Source organism: Pteronotus mesoamericanus, unplaced genomic scaffold (genome assembly GCF_021234165.1).
Source record: "Pteronotus mesoamericanus isolate MK-2021 breed Mesoamerican mustached bat unplaced genomic scaffold, CSHL_Meso_final contig_100, whole genome shotgun sequence".
In the NCBI taxonomy this organism is placed as follows: Eukaryota; Metazoa; Chordata; class Mammalia; order Chiroptera; family Mormoopidae; genus Pteronotus; species Pteronotus mesoamericanus.
The window spans coordinates 18,377,969-18,401,309 of record NW_026554999.1 but is presented as its reverse complement, the minus strand read 5'-3'; the positions used below and the strand labels follow the sequence as shown (position 1 = coordinate 18,401,309).

The 23,341-nt window shown below is 54.4% G+C and overlaps 1 protein-coding gene across 1 annotated transcript; it reads right to left on the bottom strand.

Annotated features, from left to right (window-relative positions):
• Nucleotides 1-208: 208 nt before the first annotated feature.
• Nucleotides 209-22,072, bottom strand: LOXL1 (lysyl oxidase like 1). Its single transcript, XM_054584742.1, has 6 exons — nucleotides 20,637-22,072; nucleotides 6,189-6,297; nucleotides 3,246-3,383; nucleotides 2,591-2,747; nucleotides 1,908-2,003; nucleotides 209-328 (listed from the first exon to the last, which is right to left on the bottom strand). Exons 1-6 carry the CDS (start codon nucleotides 21,760-21,762, stop codon nucleotides 209-211), a joined length of 1,746 nt encoding a protein of 581 aa, XP_054440717.1. The 5' UTR covers nucleotides 21,763-22,072.
• Nucleotides 22,073-23,341: the final 1,269 nt, after the last annotated feature.

Sequence of the window (23,341 nt, the reverse complement as noted above, 5' to 3'; positions counted from 1 at the left end):
ATCCACACTGCAGCCTGAGCCCCACCATGGGCCCTCAGCTCAGGGCTGGCACGGACAAGGCTCCTGTCCTCAGCCTGTGGGCTGGGCCCAACTGCAGCTGTGTGTAGAAGTCAAGGTGCCCCAAAGTGCAGGCGTCTCATGTGCTTCATATAGTGAGCCAGCTTCCCAGGTAGGAAGGGGGCTGGGCAGGGACGGGGTAGGTGAGCACTTACTGGACAATTTTGCAGTTTGTTGTAGAAACGTAGCGACCTGTATAGTGGATGTTGCATCTCACCACATTGTTGGTGAAGTCAGACTCCAAAACAATGTACTTAGGGTTCACGTGCACCTGAAGGGGGAACAGAGGTCAGGGGGCTGTGCTTCATTTGGTCACCAGGAAAGGTGGTAGAGAGGCAGAGAGACAGACAGACAGACACAGAGGAGAGAGAGAGAGGAAGACAGGGAGGTGGAGAATGACCGCATGAGCCCAAAAGACATGGAGACAGACACACACTGATGGAGAGACATGGGGAGATGCAGAGACAGAGGGAGGGGAGAAGAGACAGTCATAGTCAAAGGACACATCAGGTCGTCCTTAGTGGAAGATGGGAAGTGTCCCCAGAGCCAGAGCCCAGGCCAGGGTGGGCCCACAGCATAGGGCACTTGGGGTCAGAGAGGTTGAGTCACTGCCCCCGGGAACACAGTAAGGAGTGAGGGGCCCAGCAGAGAACCCATGCCTGGACTCCTGGCTCTGAGGCTTGCACCCTCTCACCACGCCTGCCTGTCTGTATGAACTGCTGATGGCCTGTCTGATGCCAGGTGGCATCCCCTGCCTGACACACATAGATGGTGGCCCGAGCACTTTCCCATGCTGGATTCTTGTTGGGGGTGGGGGAGGGATGGTTTACTGGGGTAGGATACACTCAGAAAATAAAGCAGAATATTTAAGATCAGATGGAAGAATGTTACTTTTAAATCCTCATACACTCCTTAAGGGTGGGAACCGCACATTGCTTATGTGTCTTGAATCCCCAGTGCCCAGGATTCAGAGGGGCCTTTGCATACGTTCAGTGAGTGGATGAGGGAGGCAAGGACAGAATGCCCTTGACAACCCTGACCCTTGGGTAAGGCAGAGAGAGGCCCGTGGAGCCTGCTGAGAGGTGCTCAGGATGGGCTGCGATGTTCTGAATGCTGCCACCCCAGCAGACGACATCATGCAGGTGAAAGCCGCCTCCCAAGCCCATGTTCACAACTCCTCCTGCTCTGGACTTGGTTGTGGAACAGTGGGTCCGGGGGACCTGGCACACTGATCCCAGCCCTCACTTTGCACTGCGTGGAAGAGGCTGGATTTGGCTTCCCCAGGAAAGGTCATGATGACTGGGCCCTGCACAGGCTGTTCAGAGATGTACCGCATCAGGTGGTGTGTCCTTAAGTGTGCTTTTCTACTTGTCCCTCCCCCTCAGTGGAAGGGCTGTTGGAGCAAGTGTTCATGGGAGGTGGGGTTCAGGCTGGAAGGGAAGCTTGGTCACAGGGGTCCCTGGCTTTGTAGAGGTCACCGTGAGGAACGGAAGGTCTCCCTCAGAGGGTGGTATCCTCTCCCAGATGGCCTTCCCTGCCCATAAAGAGGGGGACGGACCACATGGCTCTCCAAGTTGTTTGTCACTTAGGGAAGACAGAGTCATCACTTCCTCTACCACCACCACACCTGGCCTGAGGTTCCTTGGTGTCTCTATGGGAAGAGGCTGTATCTGCCTGAGGTTCAGACCTCCAGGTGGGAAGCGCAGACCTCCGCAAGATGCCCCACAAAGCTGCTTCTGCTCAGCTGCTGGGAAGAGGGGAACATGCCCAGAAGCTGAAGCATGTATCAGAGGTGGGGACACCTCTGTGAGCAACGGGATGGAGGGGGTGCCCCAGATTGGAAGGCCCACCTTGAGGATGTAGTTCCCAGGCTGCACATCAGTTATGTCAATCCACTGGCAGTCGATGTCCGCGTTGTAAGTGTCATAGCAGCCTGGGCTCAGGCCCTGAGAACAGGGACAAGAATAGAGGGTGGGGTGTTGCATACTCCTCAGAGCCACTCATGCCGACTCCAGCAACGGGGGGCCCTCCTTCCTCTTTGCTTTGCCCTGACGCTGGTCTAGGGCAGCTGTTCAGGGTGGATCTGCCCTTTCCTAAGCCCACAGGGTGGATGGACCAGGAGAAGATAGAGAGATATAATCACCAGATGAGAGGGATCAAATGAGCAGGGGCCTGCCTGGGAGAAATGGATGGGGGATAGATGGCCACTCTGTGATGTTTACGCAGGACAGACTAATGGATCTGGGTAGACAACTAGGCAAGTGGACCACCATGCCATCCTGACTCTTGGAATGTCCCTTTTCTTCCATGAGCAGGCACCCTGGGAATGAGGCAGGAAGGGGCCTGGTGGGAGGCGGTCCCCCAAGAGGCCATGTGGTGGCCTGAGGACAGGCAAGACCTTCATTCTGGTTGAGCTGAGTGGCCAGGGGCCTTGGCACTAGCTCTTCAGCCCAGCCTGCATTGCTGTCTGCTCCTCCAGCTCCCAGGTTGGGTCTGCACCCTACATCCTCTGCCCCTGCCTCTCTAGCCCAACCTGTGTGTGTGAGGTGCACGCATAGCGCTTGAGGTTGCCGAAGTCGCAGGTGCTGTCCTCCAGGCAGAAGCTGGCCTTGTGGCCTTCGGCTACCTTCTTGCCTGTGGCTGCATCCAACAGGTCGTAGTGGCTGAACTCGTCCATACTGTGGTAATGTCTGGAGACAGGGGACAGGAGGAGAGAGAAGAAGGCCTAGTCATTCCGGGCGTCCCATCCCATTTCCCTTCTGAGATGGGGCCAGATGACACAGCCTCCTGGACAGTCTAGGCTCCTGGGTCCCCTGTTCCCCACATGGCAGCATCTCTCCTGTCCCCGCAGGCCAGGTCATCCTAGGAGAGCACCCCCTCAGGACCCCTCACTTCCTTTTGGGCAGCTACCTATACTGGATTCCCATGGGCAATGCCCTTTACTCTAGATGTTTCCATTCTTTGTCAAGACTAATCCTTCCATGTCCCTTCTTGCAACCCAGCTTTTGCTAAGGCTCCTTTGAGAAACTCTTGCCTCAGCCATAGATCTTTGGCAGAAAACATCTTGGGGCCCTCCCATCAGCACCTACTCCTCCAGGAGCACTAGTAGGGGAGGGGAGCTGAGGCACAAGCCCCCCGCCCCCCCGGCAGCCCAGAGCAGGGGTGGGAGGGGCCATTGCCCCACTCACTGGTGGCAGCTGTGCCACTCCCAGGTGTGTCGTGGTCGGTTTGGGAGGAAGTCCGCTGTGCCCTGGTTCTTCACACGCTGGGGGAAGCGCAGCAGCACCCGCACATCATAGTCGGTGGCCTCAGGGGCGTAGGCTGTGCTGCAGGGACAGGTGGGAAGACAGGAGTGGGGCAGGGCACCATGACACTGAAACCCAGAATGGGCCAACTGGTCCCTGAAGACCCTGACATCTGACTCCCTGCTCTGAGGGCAAAGGCTCAGGTCTCTCCGCCTCTTTCCATAAAGCTGGCAGTATCTGGCCTGACACTGACCCTCTGAGGGTCCCTAGTGCCTGCAGGTCGCTCTCAGCTGGGGACAGCCCCTTGGGGGGGGGGGGGCGTGTCATATCAAAATCTTTAGAGCTCTTTAAAAATGGACCTATGCAGGAGATTCTGGTAAGTCTCCCCTCCTCAGACAGAGCCTGAATTGTTGTTAAAGTGAGCCATGTCTTGAGTGTGGGCCTAAGAAACAGGCCCTTGCTCTTCAGCATTAAAGCCTCTTCACTTCCCTGGTCCTGCTTGTCTTCTGCTCCCCTACACACCCTGGGCTCCAGCTTCAAATGCTGATTCTTTTGCTAATCTAGACTTTTGTCCATGCTGTTTGCTTGACCCGGAACTCACTCAGCCTCCTAGGCCAACTCAGTTTTCCTCCCTCAGGAAGTCTACCCTGACTACCCCACTGACTGCTTGTGAGCTCTAACAGTGATACTACACACTCCCCAAGCTAGGTCCATGTCACTAGGCCACCTCCCTGATTGTGTGGCTTTGGGGCCAGAGGCCTGCCCTTTTCTGTTCAGGAAGAATGGGCCTGGTGAGAACTGCCTGCTCACAGTTCACTGATCCTATATTCTCAGCTGAAATGGGCTGTCCTGGCTGGCCTCAGGGCGACTTCCCTGGCACTCATTAAGGTCTGGGTCCCAAGGCCAAAGGCAGAAGGTGGCCATTTGTGGGAATTAAGTCTCTCTGAGAGGATGTCTGGACAACAGGCAGTAGAGATTCCTCTTTGCCAGGACATAAGGCCCCTGGCCTTGTCTCGGGGAGGCTTGGGACCCATCTGTGTCTGGGTTGGAACAAACATCTTCCTTCACCCTGTTGAGTTCAATGCTGCCTTTCTTTTCGGCTCAGCACACCATGGGAAACCATCAGGGTCTAGGGTCTAGGCCCAGCTTGGCCACAAACTCGTGGTGAGACTTGGAGCAACTCCCTTCCCTTGTCTGGGTCCTGCTGGCCGTCTGCACTCTGGCACCAGCCTGCAGCCCACACTTCCGATCATCTCTGATGGCCCTGCACTCCAGGGCTTCAGTTTTGCAGGGATTGCTAGGTCTGTCCTCTGCCTCCAGCCTCTCCTGATGCCTCCACCCTTGCCGACCTCTTCCTCTCTGACCTCTCACAGCTCCAGCCTGCAAACGGCTCATGTTAGCTTTCTGCCCACTCCCTGTGGAGGACCTGGTCTGTCCTTGGGGCATGTCTCTCCAGCTAGACAAGGACAGTCCCCAGGACAGGGCTTGGTTGCCTCCTCCCCAGTCCATCCAGGAGCTCAGGGCTGGACCCGTGGGATGCTCCATGAAGATGGAATGATAGCTGGGTTTTGACTCAAATTCCTCAAAACTCAGCCTTAATGGACTGCCACGGAGGCTGTGAGTTCCTCACTGTTGGAGGAATCGTAGCAGGAGTGTTATCACTGTGATCTCTCTCCAGGAGATGAGACCAGGCCTGAGTGGGCAGGCCGACTGAGTGGTACCCAGCACGTGGTCCCAGGACTGCTATCCTTTCACACACTGTTTGTTGCCAGTCTGTATTGAGATATGGAACTTGCTCCCGCATGTAAATCAACTACATTATTAATCATGCTATTTAGTTTAGCTGACACTTCTTATTTTGAAGCCAGATTCTCTTGATGAAGGAAGTAGTAAATTGAGCCACACCCTGGTGCAAACTCCCTATCTTGGTTCAAAGAGATAACGGCGTGGTCAGTTGCTCTGAGGGGCAGTGGATTAGAAGATCCACAAGTGGGAAAATGTTTAGATTCCAAAGAGCTTCCCAGATACTAAAAAATAAAAGTAAATAAAGAGTTCAAATGTCAAAAAAAAAAAAAAAAAAGCAAGTAATTAAGAAAACAGGGTGCTTCCAGCATAAGAGAAATGTCAACAAAAGAAGTAGATCAATGTAATCTTTAACTAGTTCTTTAACACAGGGAGATGTCCCCAAAGCATATACAGTTGAACAGAGTATTCACTGTTAATAAAATTAGAAGCCAGCTCTACAGGAGGCAGGATCACCCAGGAATAATGGAGAGTTGGCTGTGCTCACCTTTGGGGGCATGTAAACTGGTCTCTTTCCCCTTTCTGGCGCCACACCTAAGAGAGGCCTCTTTGTCACCCATGCCCTCTGTCCTGCTGTGACCTAGACAGCCTGGGCCAGCCACAGCCACACCTGTCCCCTGCGGAGATGGCCCTGTACTCTGGGTCCCTGTCTTGAGTCTTCCTGAGGACTTCCCCAGGTCCCCATGGGAGCACTGGGAGCCAGCCTCCCATGAGGAACCTTCTCATAAGGTGGCAGAGAGTAGAAAAGTGTTTGCTCCTGTCATTGCACCTCAGTTTCCTGAATGGTCAACACACACCTTCAGGGCAGATGTGAAGATTAAAAGCCCCAGTAAAAGTAAGCTTCCTTCTGCAGTAACATTCAGAAGTGCTGGATAACAACTTGTTCCCTGCCGCTCCTGACTCCTTTGGGGCAGGCAAGGCTCGCAGGTGACAGATGACAAGGACCGGGTCCTGAGAGGCTCAGCACTTGGCCAGGGCCTTGTGGCTTGCAGGCAGCCTGGCGGCCTGGCTGGCATGCAGGTGGGTTCTGGGTGACTCCTCGGGGCTGTCCCAATGCTCCGAGCTTGATCCTCAGCTCCTTACCTCGCTAGGCACTTCTCCTCTGCTGCACAGCGAAGGGAATACAGGTGGGCTCTCTGGACATAGGTGGATGCTTGCACATAGTTGGGGTCTGGGACCAAGTCAGGGAGACCTGGGAATGGGCAGTGGAGGAAAGGGAGGAGGGAGGAAGAGCGTTACATTGAGGAGAGTCAGGTTAGCCATGGTTTATGTCCAGAGAACTCTCCAGCTCCAAACACCCTTTACCATTCTTCTGCCTTTACATGGGCTGTCACCTCCTCCAGGAAGCCTCCCAGCCTGAGCTACATGTGGGATGTCTACCCCCTCCCTAGGTTCAGGTGTGAGGTCAGGGAGATCAGGGAGCAGGAGCTCACATCTGGAGCTCCATGCTGTGGGAGCACTGAGATCTCTTGGCAGAGTTGGGAGACAGGGTTGATCCAGAGAAGAGGGAAGGGTATTCTTGGCAGCGGGAACAGCATGGATAAGGGCCTGGAGGCAAGACTGAATGAACCAAGTAATCTGACATAGGCCCTTTCCTCCATGTCCTTGTTCCACCCTGCCTCCAGCCTCCAGCCTCCAGACACCCTGTGCTCTTGGTGCCCGGCATTCTTTATAAACCACGAAGATATCCCTGGGCTTCTGGCCCCAAGTGGGTCCAAGCAGGCTTGCGGGAAGAGTCCGGTGAATGTCAGCCGGCAGAAATGAGGGTGGGCGGGAAGGGATGGGCTAGAAGGAAAACGTCCCCAGAGCAGGCTGCTGACTGGGCAGGATTCTCAGCCTGGGCACCCAGCCCAACTCCTTTCTTCCTGCCATCTGCCCCCAGACAGGACCACACCCTCCCGTCTGCAGCCTCTGGCCTCCAACCTGAGGGAGCCTGGCTCCCTCCTCCGCAGGGCCCCGGGGAACTATAGAGTCTGCTCCAGCCCCAGTGATCACTTGTTCCCAGGATATGCTAGAACTGGGGCCTGTCCATCCTGCCTGCCTCCCTCCTCATTCCTCCCCAAGAACAAATTATTCCCATTGAGCCTTATTAGGAATTAGCAGAAACCAAACGCACGTGTCCAGGCGCCATCTGCATGAAATAAAGAAGAAATGATCTTGATTTTGGGAGTGGTGGGGCACAGGATGGAGTGGCAGGTGGGCAAGGGGGTCCCAGGGCCCTGGGCTCCTGCCCGGCCACTGACTGAGCCTGCCCAGGGAGTAAGCCTGGGCCCTCTTACGCCCCTCCCCTCTCAGGCTTCAGGGACCTGGCAGATAAATGATGAAATGAGGCTGTGAGTTCCTCCTAGCTTCTTTCAAGACCTCTGCTCTGCTCTTCTTGGGGAACAAGCAAGGTGGGGGACTTGAGTCATGTAGACAGGCTTCTAGCTCCCTCTTCTTGCTGCCAAAACCCTCTCGTCAGTGATCAGCAGCTTTTAGGTCCAGAGAATGAGGCAGAGGAGGAGGACTCTGTCTTCTAAGACTTCCACAAAGGTACCTGCCTGCATGCCATCCCTCTGCTCACCCTGGGGCCTCGGCATCAAGCGAGGACTGGGTCCAGGCAGCCAGTGTGACCTCACCTACTTGGAATGAAGAGAAAATTTGGAGCACAGGGTGGGTGAGGATGAGGTGGCTCCTGGCTGAGGGGGCCGTCTTGGCCAGCCTTGGTCCCATTACTCAAGCCCCCAGGAATGCCTGCCGTCATTTTCCAAGTGGTCCTCAGGCCCTCAAAGCAAGGGGCCACCTTGGTGCCCTGCTGGTACTCCCCCAGTGGTTCCTAAAAGTCTGGGGTGGAGGCAGGTGAGGAAGACAGGAATCGTCCTCTTCCCCAGTATCCTTACGCTGGGGATGGGTCAGCTGTGCTTGAAGCCTCAAGAGACCCAGCATTTGGCACCAGAAGCCCAGCTTCAATAAACACTGCACAGATGGCTCCATAAGCTTTCCTGGCCCGACCCCTCCTCTTCAGGCCATTCCAGGAGTTAGCTGTGCAGTCCTTCCAGGGAAGTTAGAAGAGCCAGCTGAGTAAGAGGCCAGGGCTATTCAGGGCCAGTGAAGGTTAGTGCCACTCCTGACCTTTGACTGAGTCCTGAACCTGGTCCTATACTGAGCTCTAATCCTAGCCACACACTGAGGTCTGACACCTATCAACAACTCTGAACCTCAGAGTAATTGCTACTTACACAAACAAACAAACACCTTAAAAGGAGCTCCTTTGATATCATCAGTCTTTTTTTATTGTAACTGAGTGTGGTCAGTTTTTAAAAATAACCTCCAGAGCCATGGAGGCTGGGAGCAGATTTGCGGAGCACTGCATGTTGGCAGACTCCTCTGAGCGGCTGGTTACAACCTGAGCCCTGACCCCAGCCATAGATGATCGTCTTCCTCTTATTGTTGAGAAATCTCAGGTTCAGGTGGGTGCCTCCTGCTCCAGAAAGCCTTCCACTAGTGTAGAAGACCCACCTCCACGCCACAACCCCCCTCCCCACCCTGGTGTTTTTGGGGTTGCCTCTGTCAGGTAAGCTTCTTTAGTGATTAGCAGCTTAATCGAGTCGTCCCTCCGTATCCAAGGAGGACTGGTTCCAGGATCACACTCCCAAGGGTACCAAAATCTGCAGATACTCAAGCCCCTTAGTCACAGCCCTCTGTATCTGTGGGTTCCCCATATCCAGGTTCGGGGGGCCAACAGTACTTTACTGTTCCAGCATTCACAAGCATGTTCCTCACACACGGAGGTGCTGGAGGGAACTAAGGCTCAGAAAAGGCAATGAATTTACCCACAGTCACACAGTGAGTTGGGGCAGCTCTAGAAGGTTCTGAAGCCCTCCCAGAACTCTTGTCATTCTTCTTTTTATAAAAATGAGCACTTTATTTATTTATTTATATTTTTTTAGAGAGGGGAAGGGAGCGAGAAAGAGAGGGAGAGAAACATCAATGTGTGATTGCCCCTCGCACACCCCCTACTGGGAACCTGGCCTGCAACCCAGGCATGTGCCCTGAACTGGGAATCAACCCGGCGACCCTTTGGTCCGCAGGCCACTGCTCAATCCACTGAGCCACACCAGCCAGGGGAAAAAATAAACACTTTTTAATATTTAATCTACACACAAATGCACAGATTTTAGGTGTACAATTTGATAAGGTTTTACAAATGTACGCTCCATATAACTATCACCACAGTCAATCTATGGATTGGTTCCATCACTCGAGAAAGTTCCCTCTGGCCCCTTCCCACCCCAGGTAATCACTGATCTGCTTTTTCATTACTTTAGTTCTGCCTTTTCTATAACTTACATGGAACCACGATCACCACCTTTATCCTATCTTCTTTTTGTTCCATATCTCTGACCCATCACTGGGCTCTGCGACTCCCCTAACTGGCACCACCCCCCAGGCTCCACCCCGCCACCCCTTCATTACCCTGGGGGAAGCTAACAGAAAAGAAGAACATCCTTTAGGCTAAGTATCCCTGCCTCCCCGTATCCTGTCCCCAGCCAGGGCCCCCTGCTAAGGTCTCTGGGAACAGCAGGCCCCCCCACTTTCTGGTATGTTTTCTCAGGAGGGAACAATGCCTCTTTATCCGGCCTGCTCTTCAGGAGGTGCTGCAGCAGCAGCCAGGCCTGCAGGCTAAGGCTCTCAGTCCCTTCACAGGGACTTGGGCAAGGGGGCGATTTGTGTGATATTGGAAGGGAGATGAGAGAAAGCTTGAGTAGGGTCTTATGGATGTGTAGGTAGGGGTACTGGTCTGTTGTCTCTGGCTTATGAGATACAACCAGGCTCTCCAGGCAGGTGGCCAGTGCTGGGTGAACTCCAGTTGCAACCAGATTGTGTATTCAACCTCCACCTCATCCCAAGAAGTGTGTATTTTAGCCCTGACAGGCGCAGCTCAGTGGGTTGGGCATCGTCCTGCAAAGCAAAAGACCACCAATTCAATTCTCCAGCAGGGCACATGCCTGGGTTGAGGGTTTGGTCCCCAGCTGGGGTGTGAATTAGAGGCAATCAATTGATGTTTCTCTTTCACATCAATGTTTCTCTCCCTTTCCTTTGCCCTCCCTTCATCTCTCTCTATAATTTTTTTTTTTAAAGTGTGCATTTTAAAGGAAGATCCTGGAGAGGGTACTGCTTAGTCAGAAGGCAGAGAGAACAATTAGTCATGGGGATGTAATTTTGGAGAGGGACTGAGGTCTCTTATTTAGAAAATATGGAGTCATCCAGCCCTTGCACATGGCACTGGAGACTATTGAGTTCCAATAAGAACTTTTTCTGGAGACTCCCATTTTTATAAATGCAGAACAATGGAATTCACCATAATTCTCATTTCGGAGCACACTAATCATTATCATTGGTCTATGCAAAGCCCCTCTCTTGTGATAAAATTTTTTAACCTTCAACCTCACCCCTGACCCTTAGCTATATTCTTGTGATAGAGGAACTCAAGAGTTAAAGATGTTAGCTTCAGTCATAGTTGATAGGCTTAAGCGATGAATGCATGTGGAAAGCTGTTATTCCAGGAGGTCAACAAGCAATTCAACCTTGTGCCCTAGGAGGTCTGCAAGCTCATAGAGATGGTATCTGAACGACTGTGTTTCATTCAGGGAGGGAACATGAGGCAGACAAATTGACCAACAGATAAAGAAGTACTAGGAGAATCTCTGTGGGGATTGCAACTCTTATCCAATTAATCTTTTTCTCAAACCCCTTACCTACCTTTTCTTCTTATAAAAAGGTCAGCTTGAGATGAGATGTTAAGGAGGTTTTTGAGGGTACATGACCCTCCCCCTCTTTTCAGATCACTGGCCTCTGAATGAGGCTCCCATAAAGAGTCAATCCTTGTCTCTACTTATTGGTTCTGGTAGTGACATGCAGCACAAATGCCGACTTTTCTGGTTTCATTTGAACATTTGTGTCTCTGTAGAAAATCTGCAGTGCTTATGTATTCTTAAAGTGTAGAAATGATATTGTCTTATCTCATTCTGATTATTGAGTTTTCAGTCAATGTAAACTTTTAAGATCTAGTTCATTGCTTGTCATTGCTAAATAGGACTCCAGAGTGTGCACTGCCCCCTGCCCATGGCTAATCTAGATATTCTCCTGGGACAGACCCCTGGGGATAGGGCTAACCACCCAAAAGATGGTCTGGCTCAGGCTCCCCAGAGAGGCAGTGGTAGCACCTGGCTTTATGCTCCCAGGAGGCAGGCAAGAGCCTGGCTTTTTACCCTGTGTCACAGACCTTCTATGTGACCCTGGCCAGGGCTTGGCCCCTCTCCATGCCCGATGGCTTCCATTTCTCCAGATCCATTTGTCCTGTATCCCACTCAGGCCATGGGGCCTTGGGCCATCCCCCTGTGTGCAGTCTTCCATGCTGACCACGGGTTGGCACTCAGTGATTCAGGCTCCTTAGAGCCTGCGCCAGGGTGGGGAATGTTGAGTCAAAGGGCAGTAAAGGCCCCTGGGGTGGCCGAAGCCAGGTTGCTTGGCTAGGGAGGGGCTGAGTGTAACTGAACTGGGTCCCAAGGCCATTTCATGAACAGCTACTAGTCTAGGAAGCTTTTTAGCCTAGGAGGGCCCTGGCAGACCCTCCAGGGGAGTGAAAACACAGAGGCAAAGGCAAGGACCAGCTTTTGCATTCTGCCTCTGCCTCTGGAACCTCCTCTGTAGGGGATCCAAGTCCCCTTCACAATGTGCTCAGGACCAGCCTGCCCCACCCCTCCATTGTCCAGGTCCCTTCCCTTTTCATAGGCTCAGTTTCCCCATGAGGACAATGGGGAGATTGGACTAACTGGTCCTTGAGTGTGATCTGATGGCTCCATAAACACTTGGAAATTAAAAATACTTTTCAGGAGCTATTCCCCAGCCTTGGCAACAGCCAAAGACCTCTTACAACCTCTACAGACAAGCTTTCAGCAGCCAGGAAATTCTCCCACGTCTGACCTAAATCCTTTCTGCTTTGGGAGAGATCTGTTCCCTCCTGCTCATTGGTTCCTGGAGGCTGCCCAGTGCAGGGGACCTGTGGTGACATTCCTGCTGCTTGCCCACACCTCACCTGTTTCCATCCTGGCTTCTCCTTTCCTGTGGGTTCCACAAACCTCATCTCCTTGGAAATCTTTCCTCCCCAGCCCTCCTCTCACAAGCAGCAGATGAAGGAGACTAGAATGCAAAAGAGCCCTAATCTCCTGAGCACCGGCTGAAGGATAAACAACTCCAGCAGGAAGCGGGCAGTGGGCTGTGAAATATGTGTGCAGCCAGACTCCAGAGGAGCCCCTGGGCAGGAAAGTAGACTGCTCACAGAGCACAGCCTTGAATAAAGATGAGATGAGAGGGCCTCCAGGGTGGGAGCTGGCAGCTCTGTGCCCTAGGAAATTATCATCTAATAATTGGAACATTAGCCCTGGCTGGCGTGTCTCAGTGGATTGAGTGGCGGCCTGCAAACCCAGTGGTCGCTGGTTTGATTCCCAGTCAGGGCACATGTCTGGGTGGCAGGCCAGGTCCCCAGTAGGGGGTAAATGAGAGGCAACAGATCCACATATCTCTTGCACATTGATGTTTTTCTCCCTTTCTCCCTCCCTTCCCCTGTCTCTGAAAGTAAATAAATAAAATCATTAAAAAAACAAAAAAGAACATTAAATTGTCAGCACCAGCCTGGCAGTGCCACACCAGGCAAGGTGGCCTCAGGGTCCAGTGTACCCTACCATGAACGGGCAATTGCAGCCCAAGCAAAGACATGATAGCCATGAAGTCAGACGCAGGACCTACAGTGGTTCCATTGCCTACAAAATAAAGCCCAGACTCTCAGGGTGCCAGCTAAGGCTTCTGTGGCCTCTGGCTTTAACCTGACTTTCCAGATCTCTTAACCTTAAGGATCAGTACACAGCTGCTTAGCACAACCTGACCTTTGCTGCCCTGGCTTCTGACACATTGGTGCCATGTCTTGGAATCCCCTGCTAACTACACACACACACGGCCAGCTCTGCCCTCACTGGGGTACACAGTCTTTAGGCCAAAGCCTGCCTTGCCAGTTTTGACCACCCCTCTGTCACCGCCCTGCGCCCCTCTTTCCACTCATGTCTGCTGCCCCCACCCGAGTGGGAGACACATTCCAGCGGCTGTGACAACCTCACTCTTCTGTGTGACAGGGCCCAACTCAGAGAACGGGATCTGTGAGTGTTTGTTCAACTGAGCAAACCGCCTAAGAAGCAGATAGGGGCTGAGCCAGGAGAAGGCTCAGCTTTGGGGAGGTCAACTACCTACCCCTCTGGCCAAGCCTTCTGCCTCCTCCTTGCATACCTCACTGTCCTCTCACCTTTGCGGGCCCTGCTCAGTGTCCCCCGCCCCGCCTCCAGAAGTCTTTCTGGATGCTTCAGTCCCCTGAGTTCTCTCCCTGCCCCTGGGATCCCTCACAGTGACCTGAACTTTCTACCTTTCTTACAAAACCCACTCAGCCCACAGCCTTCCCATCTCAACTTGTAACAACCTCATCCTTCCAGCTGCACAGGCCATAAATCTTTGTGTTATACCTGACCCCTCTCTTTCTCTTACACCTGCATTGGGTCCATGAGGAAATCCCATCAGCTCTATCTCCAAAATACATCCTGAATCTGATTTCCTACCACCTCTGTTGTTGCCACCCTCCTCAGCTAACGTCATCTCTGCCTGGATCTCTGTACCAACCTCTTCTTGACTTCCCGCCTACCTCCTTACTGTCTACTCTAGGCACGGCAGTCAGGGCCTCTGTTTCATTGTCAAACCCTGCAGAAGCTCCTCAGTGCATGGAGGATAAAAGCCAAAGTTCTAACAATGGCCTACAACGCCCTCCGTGGCCTGAGCCTGTTACCTCTCTGACCTGTCTCCTATTATGTCCACACTCCCATTACGGTCTGCTCCACTCACACATGAAAACCCCAGGGAACTCCTGCCACAGGGGTTTACACTGGCTGTTTCCTCTACCTGGGATGCCTTTCCCAAAGACAGCAGCATAGTTTGCTCACCTCCCTCCACGTCTCTGCTCAAATGTCACCTTCAGGATGCCCACCCTGATCACATTTGCAACCTGTCCCCCTGTGCTCCAGACCTCCCTTACTGATCTGAATTTTTTCCACAGTACTTATCACCTTCTATTATTTACCTCTTTATTATATTTATGCATGAAATATAAGATCCACGAGGGCAGAAATTTTGTCTCTTTCTTTCCTCTAATGAATACCCAGCTCTAGACCACTCCTCAGAACACACTAAGGTACTCAATACTAGTGTGGAATAGTTGAATGTCCTCATAAAATGATCAGCTAGATGAGAGGCCCTGGGGGTCAGTGGGGCTCTGCTTTGCCTGCTGCCCAGCTGCGGGCCCAGGCCTCAGTGCATAGAAGGTCTGGGAGCTAGAGAGACAGGCCAGATGGAGGTGGGCTTGGGCTACTTGCATCCCGTGTGCCTGGTTTTTTGCTGCCGGGGCTGAGACCTTGGTGAGGACAGGGATGGATATGGGGCACCCCTAAACCCCCTGCACTCAGCTCAGGGCCGCACCTGTACACCTAGGGCGAGCACGTGAACAAATACCTGTGCCCCACAAAGGGCCTGGTGGCATCTGCCTGTGTGAGCACAGACTTCATCATCAAGCAAAGGCTGGGACTGACTTCCAAAGTCCTTTCTTCTGAAAATGGATGTGGTGCCCGTTGGCTCACTAGCAGAAGGAAGGGTGGGTTTTCTCCTGAAGCTTTGATGGGACAGTCCACTTGAGCCCTGTCTTCCCCACCTGAGTCCCTTCCTGCTCTGGCGTTCTGACACCAGGAGCACCCATTTCCCAGAGATACTGAAATGCCTGATTTCTGAGTGCCCATCAGTAAGAGGGAGAGGAACCCTGGCCCAACCCTGGCCCTGTAATCCTGAATCCAGGAAAAAAGGCCCTCTGTGTCCAGCTGCCTGCCTCCCCTTAGGTCAGGGCAGGGGAGGGGACAAGACCCAGTTCTCTCCTTCCAGCCTCCTTCTGGAATGCCTGCAGGGGAGCTGGAAGCAGGGGCGGGCTGCCTGGGCCGGTCACTGGTCTCCAGCTCTTCCCTCTCTTCTTCTCCTGCCATTCCAGCCACTGCCCTGAAGAGCTTTCCATGTGTTCTTGGCTTGGACAGGAGTGGGTGGACTTGAGCTGGGACTGCTGGGGAGGGGTGCCCTTTCAGAGCTGAGAGGACACTGAGATAGGGGCCCCTAGGGTTAAGAGGCGGGGGGAACAAAAGGCCAGAACTCTCAGGTCAAGTGTGGCCGTAGCCTGATGCCTGTAGGCCTAGTGGCTCTCGACAGTGCTCGGCCACCACTGCCAACAAGCTCTGTGGTGCCTATGGATTCAAGGCAAAAATCCAAATGTTGGTTTTCCCAGGAGATCTAGACCTGAGAGAAACAATGAGCATGGAGACACACCCTTCCCTGAGGGGCAGTGGGGTAGAGAATCAGCCTGGAGGAGTTATGGAACTTCTCTAGCCTTAGTTTTCTGGTCTGTAAAATGGGGGTGATAATACTATCTATCCCACAAGGTTGCCAGGGAAATTAAATGAGAAAATAAAAAGAAAATACTTGGCATAATGTCTGGTGCATGATAAGTGTTCAATATATGTCAGCTGCTATTTTTATTTCTTAAAATAGGAGCTGTCTCTTCTGGCAGCGTTGGTCCAGCTTGAGACCAGGCGAGAGACCCTGTGAGCCTGCAACTGGATGAGAAAAGAAGAGACAAGAAGTCTGCCTGTGATGAAGCTGTCAGGACACCATTTATTTGTTCCCACACTGGTCGCATTTGACTGCCAAATAGGGAATTAGAAAGAGGACCCAGGTCTCTGTCCCCACAGATCATCAGACTGTTTATGACAGCTACCTTGGCCTCCATTCAAGACTCCATTTCTTTCTGGGAGGACCCAGACACCTTCAGGGAGGAGGGAAGGGTACTGAGCTGTGATTCCGGCTCCACCAGTTGTCAGTTACATGACGCTGGGCCCCAGTTTCCTCATCGTCAAAATGTGGATAATAATAGTAGCTTGGGTTCTTATGAGGACTAAGTGACTCTAATTGTAAAGCTCCCAGAACAGGGTCTGACACTAAGGAAGCACTAGATGAGTGTTTGCTGAATAATGGTGTGGAGGCTGGACGATGGCAAGGCTCCACCACTGTACCGCTGAGGGTCTCTCCACTTCCAAAGCCTTGCCCACTCACTGTCTCATCTCACCCTGCTACAACCAGTTTCTGGAACAGAGGGGACAATCACATATCTGTTGAATGACTGAGTACATGAGTAAATAAATAAAGTGTGCAGGATAAGCAAGAATACATAAAAATTAAAAAAAATTATGTGTGATATTAAGAGCTCGGGATGGGGAAGTCATACAGACTCTAATCCTGGTTTCACTACTAAGAGACCATGTGATACTCAGCGAGTGGGCCTGTCACTTTATCTATGAAATGAGACGAATGACAGTGCCTGGCTCTTTATTGCTGCAGGAATTAAGAGTGGTGATGTGTACAGTGCCAAGGGATGCCAGTGCACATATCCCCTCCCCTGCTGCAGCTTGGGGACTGAGGCCCAGAGAGGGGAGGTGGGTGGAGGAGTCCCCGGTTCTTGCACTGCCTGCCTGGTTTGCAGGTCAGGTGTTGGTCCTTCTGGGTCATCTTTGTGCAATGCAGAGATGACAGGCTCAGCTTGAACTCTGGCTCAGCCGCATCTAGCTGTGAGACCTTCCTGAGTCCCAGTTTCACACCTGTATCAGAGCACCATAATCTCCACCTCTCTGGGAGGCTGTGAGGGTGAATACAATTACACATTTAAACCACTAAGCTCAGTAGGCATTCTTCAGCAAATGGCCAAGTTATTAGCGTCATCTCCACCTTGGGACTTGAACTCTGGATGTTTGCTGGGGGAGACTGCTTCTGTCCTTCCCTGCATCTGCTCCAAGTCCTGAGGAGGTGGGTAGGTGATTTGGAAGGGGGGCAGCAGAGATGCAGTCTAGGAGCCAGGGCTGCTCTCAGGGGCTAAGGGACCCTGTTTTGCCTCTTGGATAGAGAGGTGAGTATCCAGGGACACCTATGTGTGCAGGGAGAGGAAACCTCTAGGCCCAGCTGCAGCACAGTCTCCATAGGAGCTACAGAGGCCCGAGAGAAGGAGGAGGAGGAGGGGAGGGGAAGGAGGTACCTCAAGGTTCTGGGCCCATAGGCCAAGGCATTAGATTTTGTCCTGAAGGTGGCTTTGGGAGCCAAGGGACCTTCTTGATCAGGAGAGTAACTTGGTCAGGACCTCAAGGATTTCTCTGACCCACGTGCGGGATGGACTGGTGAGGGAGAGGCAGGGATCAGGCAGCCACAGCTCCCCGCTAAACTCTGACTGGTGTGTGAGGACAGTGCTGGAGGACCCATGGCAGGCCAGGCTGGGGAAGCCATGAGAGATGTCCTGGGAGGACGGCCAGGGAAGCCTGCTGGATGTTACTTTCCCAGGGTCGCCGGAGCTGATGAATCAGGCCAGGGCTGTGAGTGGGGAGCCCTGAGAGAAGAGCTGTGGTCTGGGGCCAGCACTAAGACCACCAGTTCAGGGAAGCCGAGCTGCAGGGAGGCAGGAGTGGGGGCAAGCAGGCTGGGAGAGAGGAGCCTGGCTATGGGAGAGGGAGACACATAGTAAAGAGGACACAGCCGGACCAGGGAAGCAGGTGGCTACTGCCTAGGCCTCTGCACAGATTTGCAGAGAACCAGGAGAAGTATATTACCTTCTCTGAGCCTCTGTTTCCTAGTCTTTTCTCCAATTACATGTTTCAGAGTTGGAGGCTCTTGGGCAACCCCCGCCCAGGGTGGGAGGGAGAAGGCTGAGGCGCCCCAGGAAGAAACTGGGTTCTGCACAGGCGCTTGGAAACCACACAGACATGGAGGGACGAGGGTGGTGCGCACATGTGTTTAGTGTTGTGAGGATACATCCACGCCCACACATTCAGGCTGCCAACGCCCAGCCTCAGACCCCTGGGTGTGTGGCCAGGCAGAATGAGGTCAGCTTCAGAGAATCTGCCCTGGACTCCCACACCAGTCCTGGGGGTCTGAGCTAAAGAACAAGACTTGGCCTTCCCTGAACTGGGATTTTTCCATGGTCCCGGCCTTGCAGGGCAGGGAGCAGAAACCAAGGATGGGAGAGAAGGCAGTGCTCCCTCTCTGAGCCCAAACTAGCCTGCACTCCCCACAGTCCCAACCCACACACTGTCCCCCCGCACCCCATGTCCAGGGAAGGGTGCTGATGGCCATCCCTTGCAGCAATGCTTAGGCAGTTCCTCCTCAAGGAAGCCCTCCCCTAGCCCCTAGCCCCTGACCTCCCCTAACCCATCCCCCAGTGCCTGCCCAGTCACAGCAATGAGGTGCCTTCTTTGCTGTGCTTCCTAGGGCAGGGCCTAAATTTGGTGCATACCAGCACACTCTGCCTGGCCCCTGGCATACTACCTTCAGAGAAGAAATGTCTTTAATCCAAATGAACTGTGTGGCTCAGGGACAATGGCCAGAGGCTCTGCTAATCGGCAAGCACCTCTATTCCAGATATGGCCTTGCCCTGGCAGGTTCCCTTTTGAACCTTAAGAACTGATCAAAGGTGCCCTAGAAAACCTGCTGGCTTGGAGCACAGGTGTCCAGGCCCAGGCCTGGCTCTGCCAGTAGTACTATGGAATTTGAGGTCTCGGTTTTCTCCTCTGCCTGGAGGTGGGGTGCTTTCGGCTGAGTCCCACTCTGTGGCCTTGCATTCCAAGAACAGCCACCACAAACGCTTAGCACCTTATAGGCAAAATGCCTTTTTCTCCATGGAGCTTTAGGAGTAGCTGATGCTCAGGTGCTGCAAGTCCCAGTGAGGACCACGAGGACGCACTTCCATCCCATCACAGAGCGCCCTCCCTATCAGTCCTCCCTCAGCTCCTGCAGGTGTTCAAACTGGGAATCTGCCCCCAGCTCGACTGCTGTGCCGTGGATGTGAGGGAGTGTGTGATAGCAGTGGGGACACCCCTCCCCTAGCCTTGGGTTCCAGCAGCCCCTGGGGAGACAGAAGCACTGCTCCCCAACGCCTGCCTCAGCAGCCGCCTCTCGCCAAGGTCGATATGGCTGAAGGCAAGGCAGCAGTCCCCGTGCTGACAGGGGCGGCAGAGGCTGGGGATGCAGTGTCTCAGCACCTTGGCCCAAAGACCTCAGCCTGCTCCTGGGAGGCCTGGCACACCGACCTGGGTGTGGAGTGACCAAGGCCCCGATTAGAGCCTGAAAGAGGTGGGGCAGGAGTGGACCACATATGCATTGGGGACTGAATGGAAAGCCTTGACCAAAGTAGATTTCGAACTTGCCGAAACAGAGGCAGGAAGGAGAATTTTAAGACAGCAGAGGATGGGACCAATAGCCAGCCAGCCCGGACAGACCACTGGTGGGTCCTTGGCACAGCAGCCTACCTCCTAATAGCACACGTGGAATTGCCTATCTGAAGAGGAAAAGCTGCCCCTTCCTCTGTGTCCTTGTGTGCAGATGGTTTGGGCCTTCCCAGGTTGTATCTTCACCCAGCCACTCCAAAAGAAGCCAGAGGGAGGTCCATCCACAGAGGCCTCCTCAGACTCTCCCCCGGGGCCAGGACTAGGATGGGCTAGCTGAGTGAGGTGAGCGAGGCACTGGCCTGGAGGGCTAAATTTAAGAGGGCGCTAAAAAATTCAGTTACCAAGATAAGTAATATTTTTAAAAATCAAAATCAATACAAAAAACATCTGTGGTGAAAAAAATATCAAGATTTCACATAAGGACAGCATCAGGATCGCTGATTTTTCAGTTTGCCTCGGGCTCCAATATGGCTTGGCATGGCACCCTTACTAATTCTATTTAAAATTGGGATATTTTGTTCATGACGGAGTTTTTTGCATTATTTAGATCTGAAAATGCATGAAATTATTATTTATCTCCATTACTGAGTTTCTGGCGGCCCTTAAATTTTGTGCTTCTCCAGTGTTCCCGAGGGAATTTTTGTCATCTAGTCTGGAGTCCTGCCTGGGGCAAGAGCTTCTCCTCTAACCTCCTGCTCATTGGGGGCAAGCTCACGTTGCCCAGTGACTGGGAACCTGCCACACCTCCAGAGGCATCCCTTTAGGGCTTTCTGAGCCGCTTGTTTCCTGCTTCACCCTGTGAGGCTGGCATAGGGTCATCTCCAAGGGTGTAGGGCATGCCCTGACGGGAATGAGGAAGAGGCAGGGAGAAAGGCCTCTTCCCTTTGTCCTCAAATGACCCAAGCCAGGTCTGGGAGGTTCCTCCACCCCCTGCCCCTGAAGCCAGGGTCAGAGCACAAGCCTGCCAGGCCAAATGCTGGCACCGATGATGTATGGAAGCGGAAACTGGGAGGTGGGATGCACTGGGGCTGTTGATTGGGGGGGTGGGGGTGGGGTCCTTAATTCAGGGAGGGCCTTTGCTAAAGGACAGAGGAGGGTCAGAGGAGCGGTTCGCCAGGGACCGGGAGGACGAAGCGTGGGGCGTGCGGACCGTACTCACCGCGGCCGTTCTGGGTAGGCCGGTACACGCTTCCCACGCTGAGGCGGCCCTGCTGCGCACTGCTGCGGTCCGCCACGGGCGGGGGCGCGTCCGAGCTGCGCACGGGCAGGTAGGGCGGCTCCAGCACGCGGAACGGGGGCTGCGGCTCCACGGCCCTCGGGGGAACGTAGGCCTCGGGAGGGACGTTGGCGTAGGGCGGGTACCAGCCGAGGCGGGGGTCGCCCCCGTAGGCGCCCCCTGTGGCCTGCACTGCGTCGGGGCCCGGGTCGGAGACTGCCTGCTCGGAGCCCGCGGCGCCTTCGTGGTACAGGCTGTGCGAGTAGCGGCGGTCCAGGCCGTCGGCGGGCGGCGGCGCGTAGGGCCTCTCGGGGGCCGGGTAGAAGCCCTGCGGCGAGTACTCGGGCTGCTCCTCGCCGCCGCCGCCGTACTCCTCATAGCGCGCCCGCGGCTGGAAGGGGTAGACGACCCCCGCCGAGGCCATGGCCGCCGCCCCGGCGCTCATGCCGCCTCCCGCGGCGCGGTAGTACACGTAGCCCTGGTCGTAGGTCCGTGCCACCGGGTCGTAGGTCTCATACTGGCTGACGAAGGGCGCCTGCGGGTAGGGGAACTGCTGCTGGAAGGAGGGCGGCTGGCGGTAGGTGGTGGCGAAGGCCGAGGCCGAGACCGAGGAAGAGCCCCCGTGTTGGGAGACTGAGGTGCGAGCCCGGGCCATGCCCGTGCTGTCTCCGACGGCTACCTCTCGCCAGTTGTCGGGCACCTGGCCGAAGCCGAACGGGTGCCGCGCTTGGCCGCGCACAGTGTCCGAGCCTACGCGCCCGGGCAGGGGCAGGGACGGGGCCTGCCGCCGCCGGGGGCCTCCTTGGCTTCGCCGCTGCGGGGTCTGGGGAGCGCCTGCCAACAGCACCCGGGAGCTACCCTCGGCCCCCTGAGCCCCGGCGGGCACGTACTCGGAGCCCGAGTTGAGCAGGCTGTAGAGCTGCCCGTTGTTCTCCCACTGGATCAGCTGCCGCCAGCGCCCCGGGTCGGGGCCCTGCCCTGGCTGGGCCTGTTGCCCGTGCACGAGAACGCAGAGGCAGGCCCCCCACACCAGGGCCCGCACCTGCCAGCCGGCTTGGGCCAGACCCATGGCGGCCCCCTCTGCAGAGGCCTGGTGGACCGAGAGGCTCTCAGGCGTGGCCCCCTCTGCGTGCTTCTCTTCCCACGGCCTCGAGGACAGGATGGCTCCTTGCCTGCCTCAGCTTTAGCTTTGTCCATCCTGGCCTTGGTCCGAGCGGGACGGCTCCTCCGATGACAACATTTCGAGGCCAAGGGGTCAGGGCAGGGCTGAGGCGGTGCCCAGGGCTGCACGAGACTCTCTGCAGGTCACCGGGCAGGACCGCCTGAGGGCCTTAGTTAGGCAGCCCTGCACGGGCTGGCCTCGGGGGCTGGCGCTTTCCCACTCTGAATGAATAAGCAACAGGCTGGGAGTATTAGGAGGTTTTGGGCAGCCCGGTCTGCCTGCTGGGGTCTCCTCCGCAGGGCCCTATGGCCCGCCGGGTTTTAGCTATGTGGCCTGTCCCACAGCTGCTGTGCTCCCTCAGTCCCTGTAGCTCCCAGCCAAGCCACAGACCTGACTCTGAGGAAGGGAATGAAACCTGGGGTAGGAGGGGGCCTCTGGGGACTCAGGCCTGGTAAGTTGGGCCCAGGCAGGCAGAAAAAGGCTGGAGGGTCAGCAGCACCCTGGCCATTTCTCTCCGCTTTGGACCCAGACTCCCTGGTCTCTTCTTTACTTACTGCTTCTTGTGCTGGCTTGAATGAACCTCTGACTCCTGGCCAGTCCAGCCTCTCACCAGGATCCCTGGGCTCCCATTCCCTAAAGCCAGTGCTAAGAGACACCTTCCTTGTTGATGAGCTTTCTTGGGGAGATGCTGAACCCCAGAGGAACCACCTTCTAATTCTGGACCCCAGGTGCACCTCCCTTCCTTGGGCCTGAATACAAAGGGTCTGGAGCTTCAGCTTTTTGTCTCTTGGCATGTCTCTGGGTCTCACCCTCCTGGACATATGCCCCTGTTCTGAATATAACTTGTGAAATCATCTTGTGAATGAGAGCAACATTCTACACGTTATGTATGGTTTCTATGCTGTATCTTTCGAATCAACATAGCTTGGAAATATCCTGAATGGATAAAATGAAATCCAAGGCTGTCTGCTCTGGGATGGGGGTCGTTCAAAGCATGGTGTTCTGTAACATACAACAGAAGAACGGGGGATTCAGGAGCATGGATCTAGTCCTGTTTGAACTCTTTGGTGTCCAAGAAAACACACTCTGAATGCCTCCCCTGGACTGCCTTCTGCCTTCTGATCTTTCTCCTGGGAACTGGAGAGCAGAAATCCCCCTACGGTGCTTATAAACCAGGCAGGAAGACCCTGCTTTTAACCTGGCCTGTGCAGATTTTCCTTCTACTTTGGGATCTCCTGGAGTTCACCTTGGGAGGAGACAGCCAGAATGGACATTCCTCTGGATGCCCCCAGCCTCCACTCCCACTAGCATTTGTTTACCCATCACACTGTACTTTAGGATAAGGCCTGGTTCAGGTGACTCAAGGTATCTGTCTGCCCTTTAAATGTTCATAACTATCAACATTCAACACTGTTCCTCAGCTCCCCTGTGTGGGGTTTGATTTCAGACTCCACACAGGACTCCTGCGGGGAGCAACTGGTTTGGC

What these genes read in the sequence shown, in the direction of transcription:
- LOXL1 (XM_054584742.1), bottom strand. Translation starts at nt 21,762, where the DNA reads ATGGGTCTGGCCCAAGCCGGCTGGCAGGTGCGGGCCCTGGTGTGGGGG. An exon ending in GCCTACCCAGAACGGCCGCG is followed by an intron (nt 6,298 to 20,636) that starts GTGAGTACGGTC and finishes GCCCATTCCCAG; the next exon opens with GTCTCCCTGACTTGGTCCCA. An exon ending in CGTGCACCTCACACACACAG is followed by an intron (nt 2,004 to 2,590) that starts GTTGGGCTAGAG and finishes CCCTGTTCTCAG; the next exon opens with GGCCTGAGCCCAGGCTGCTA.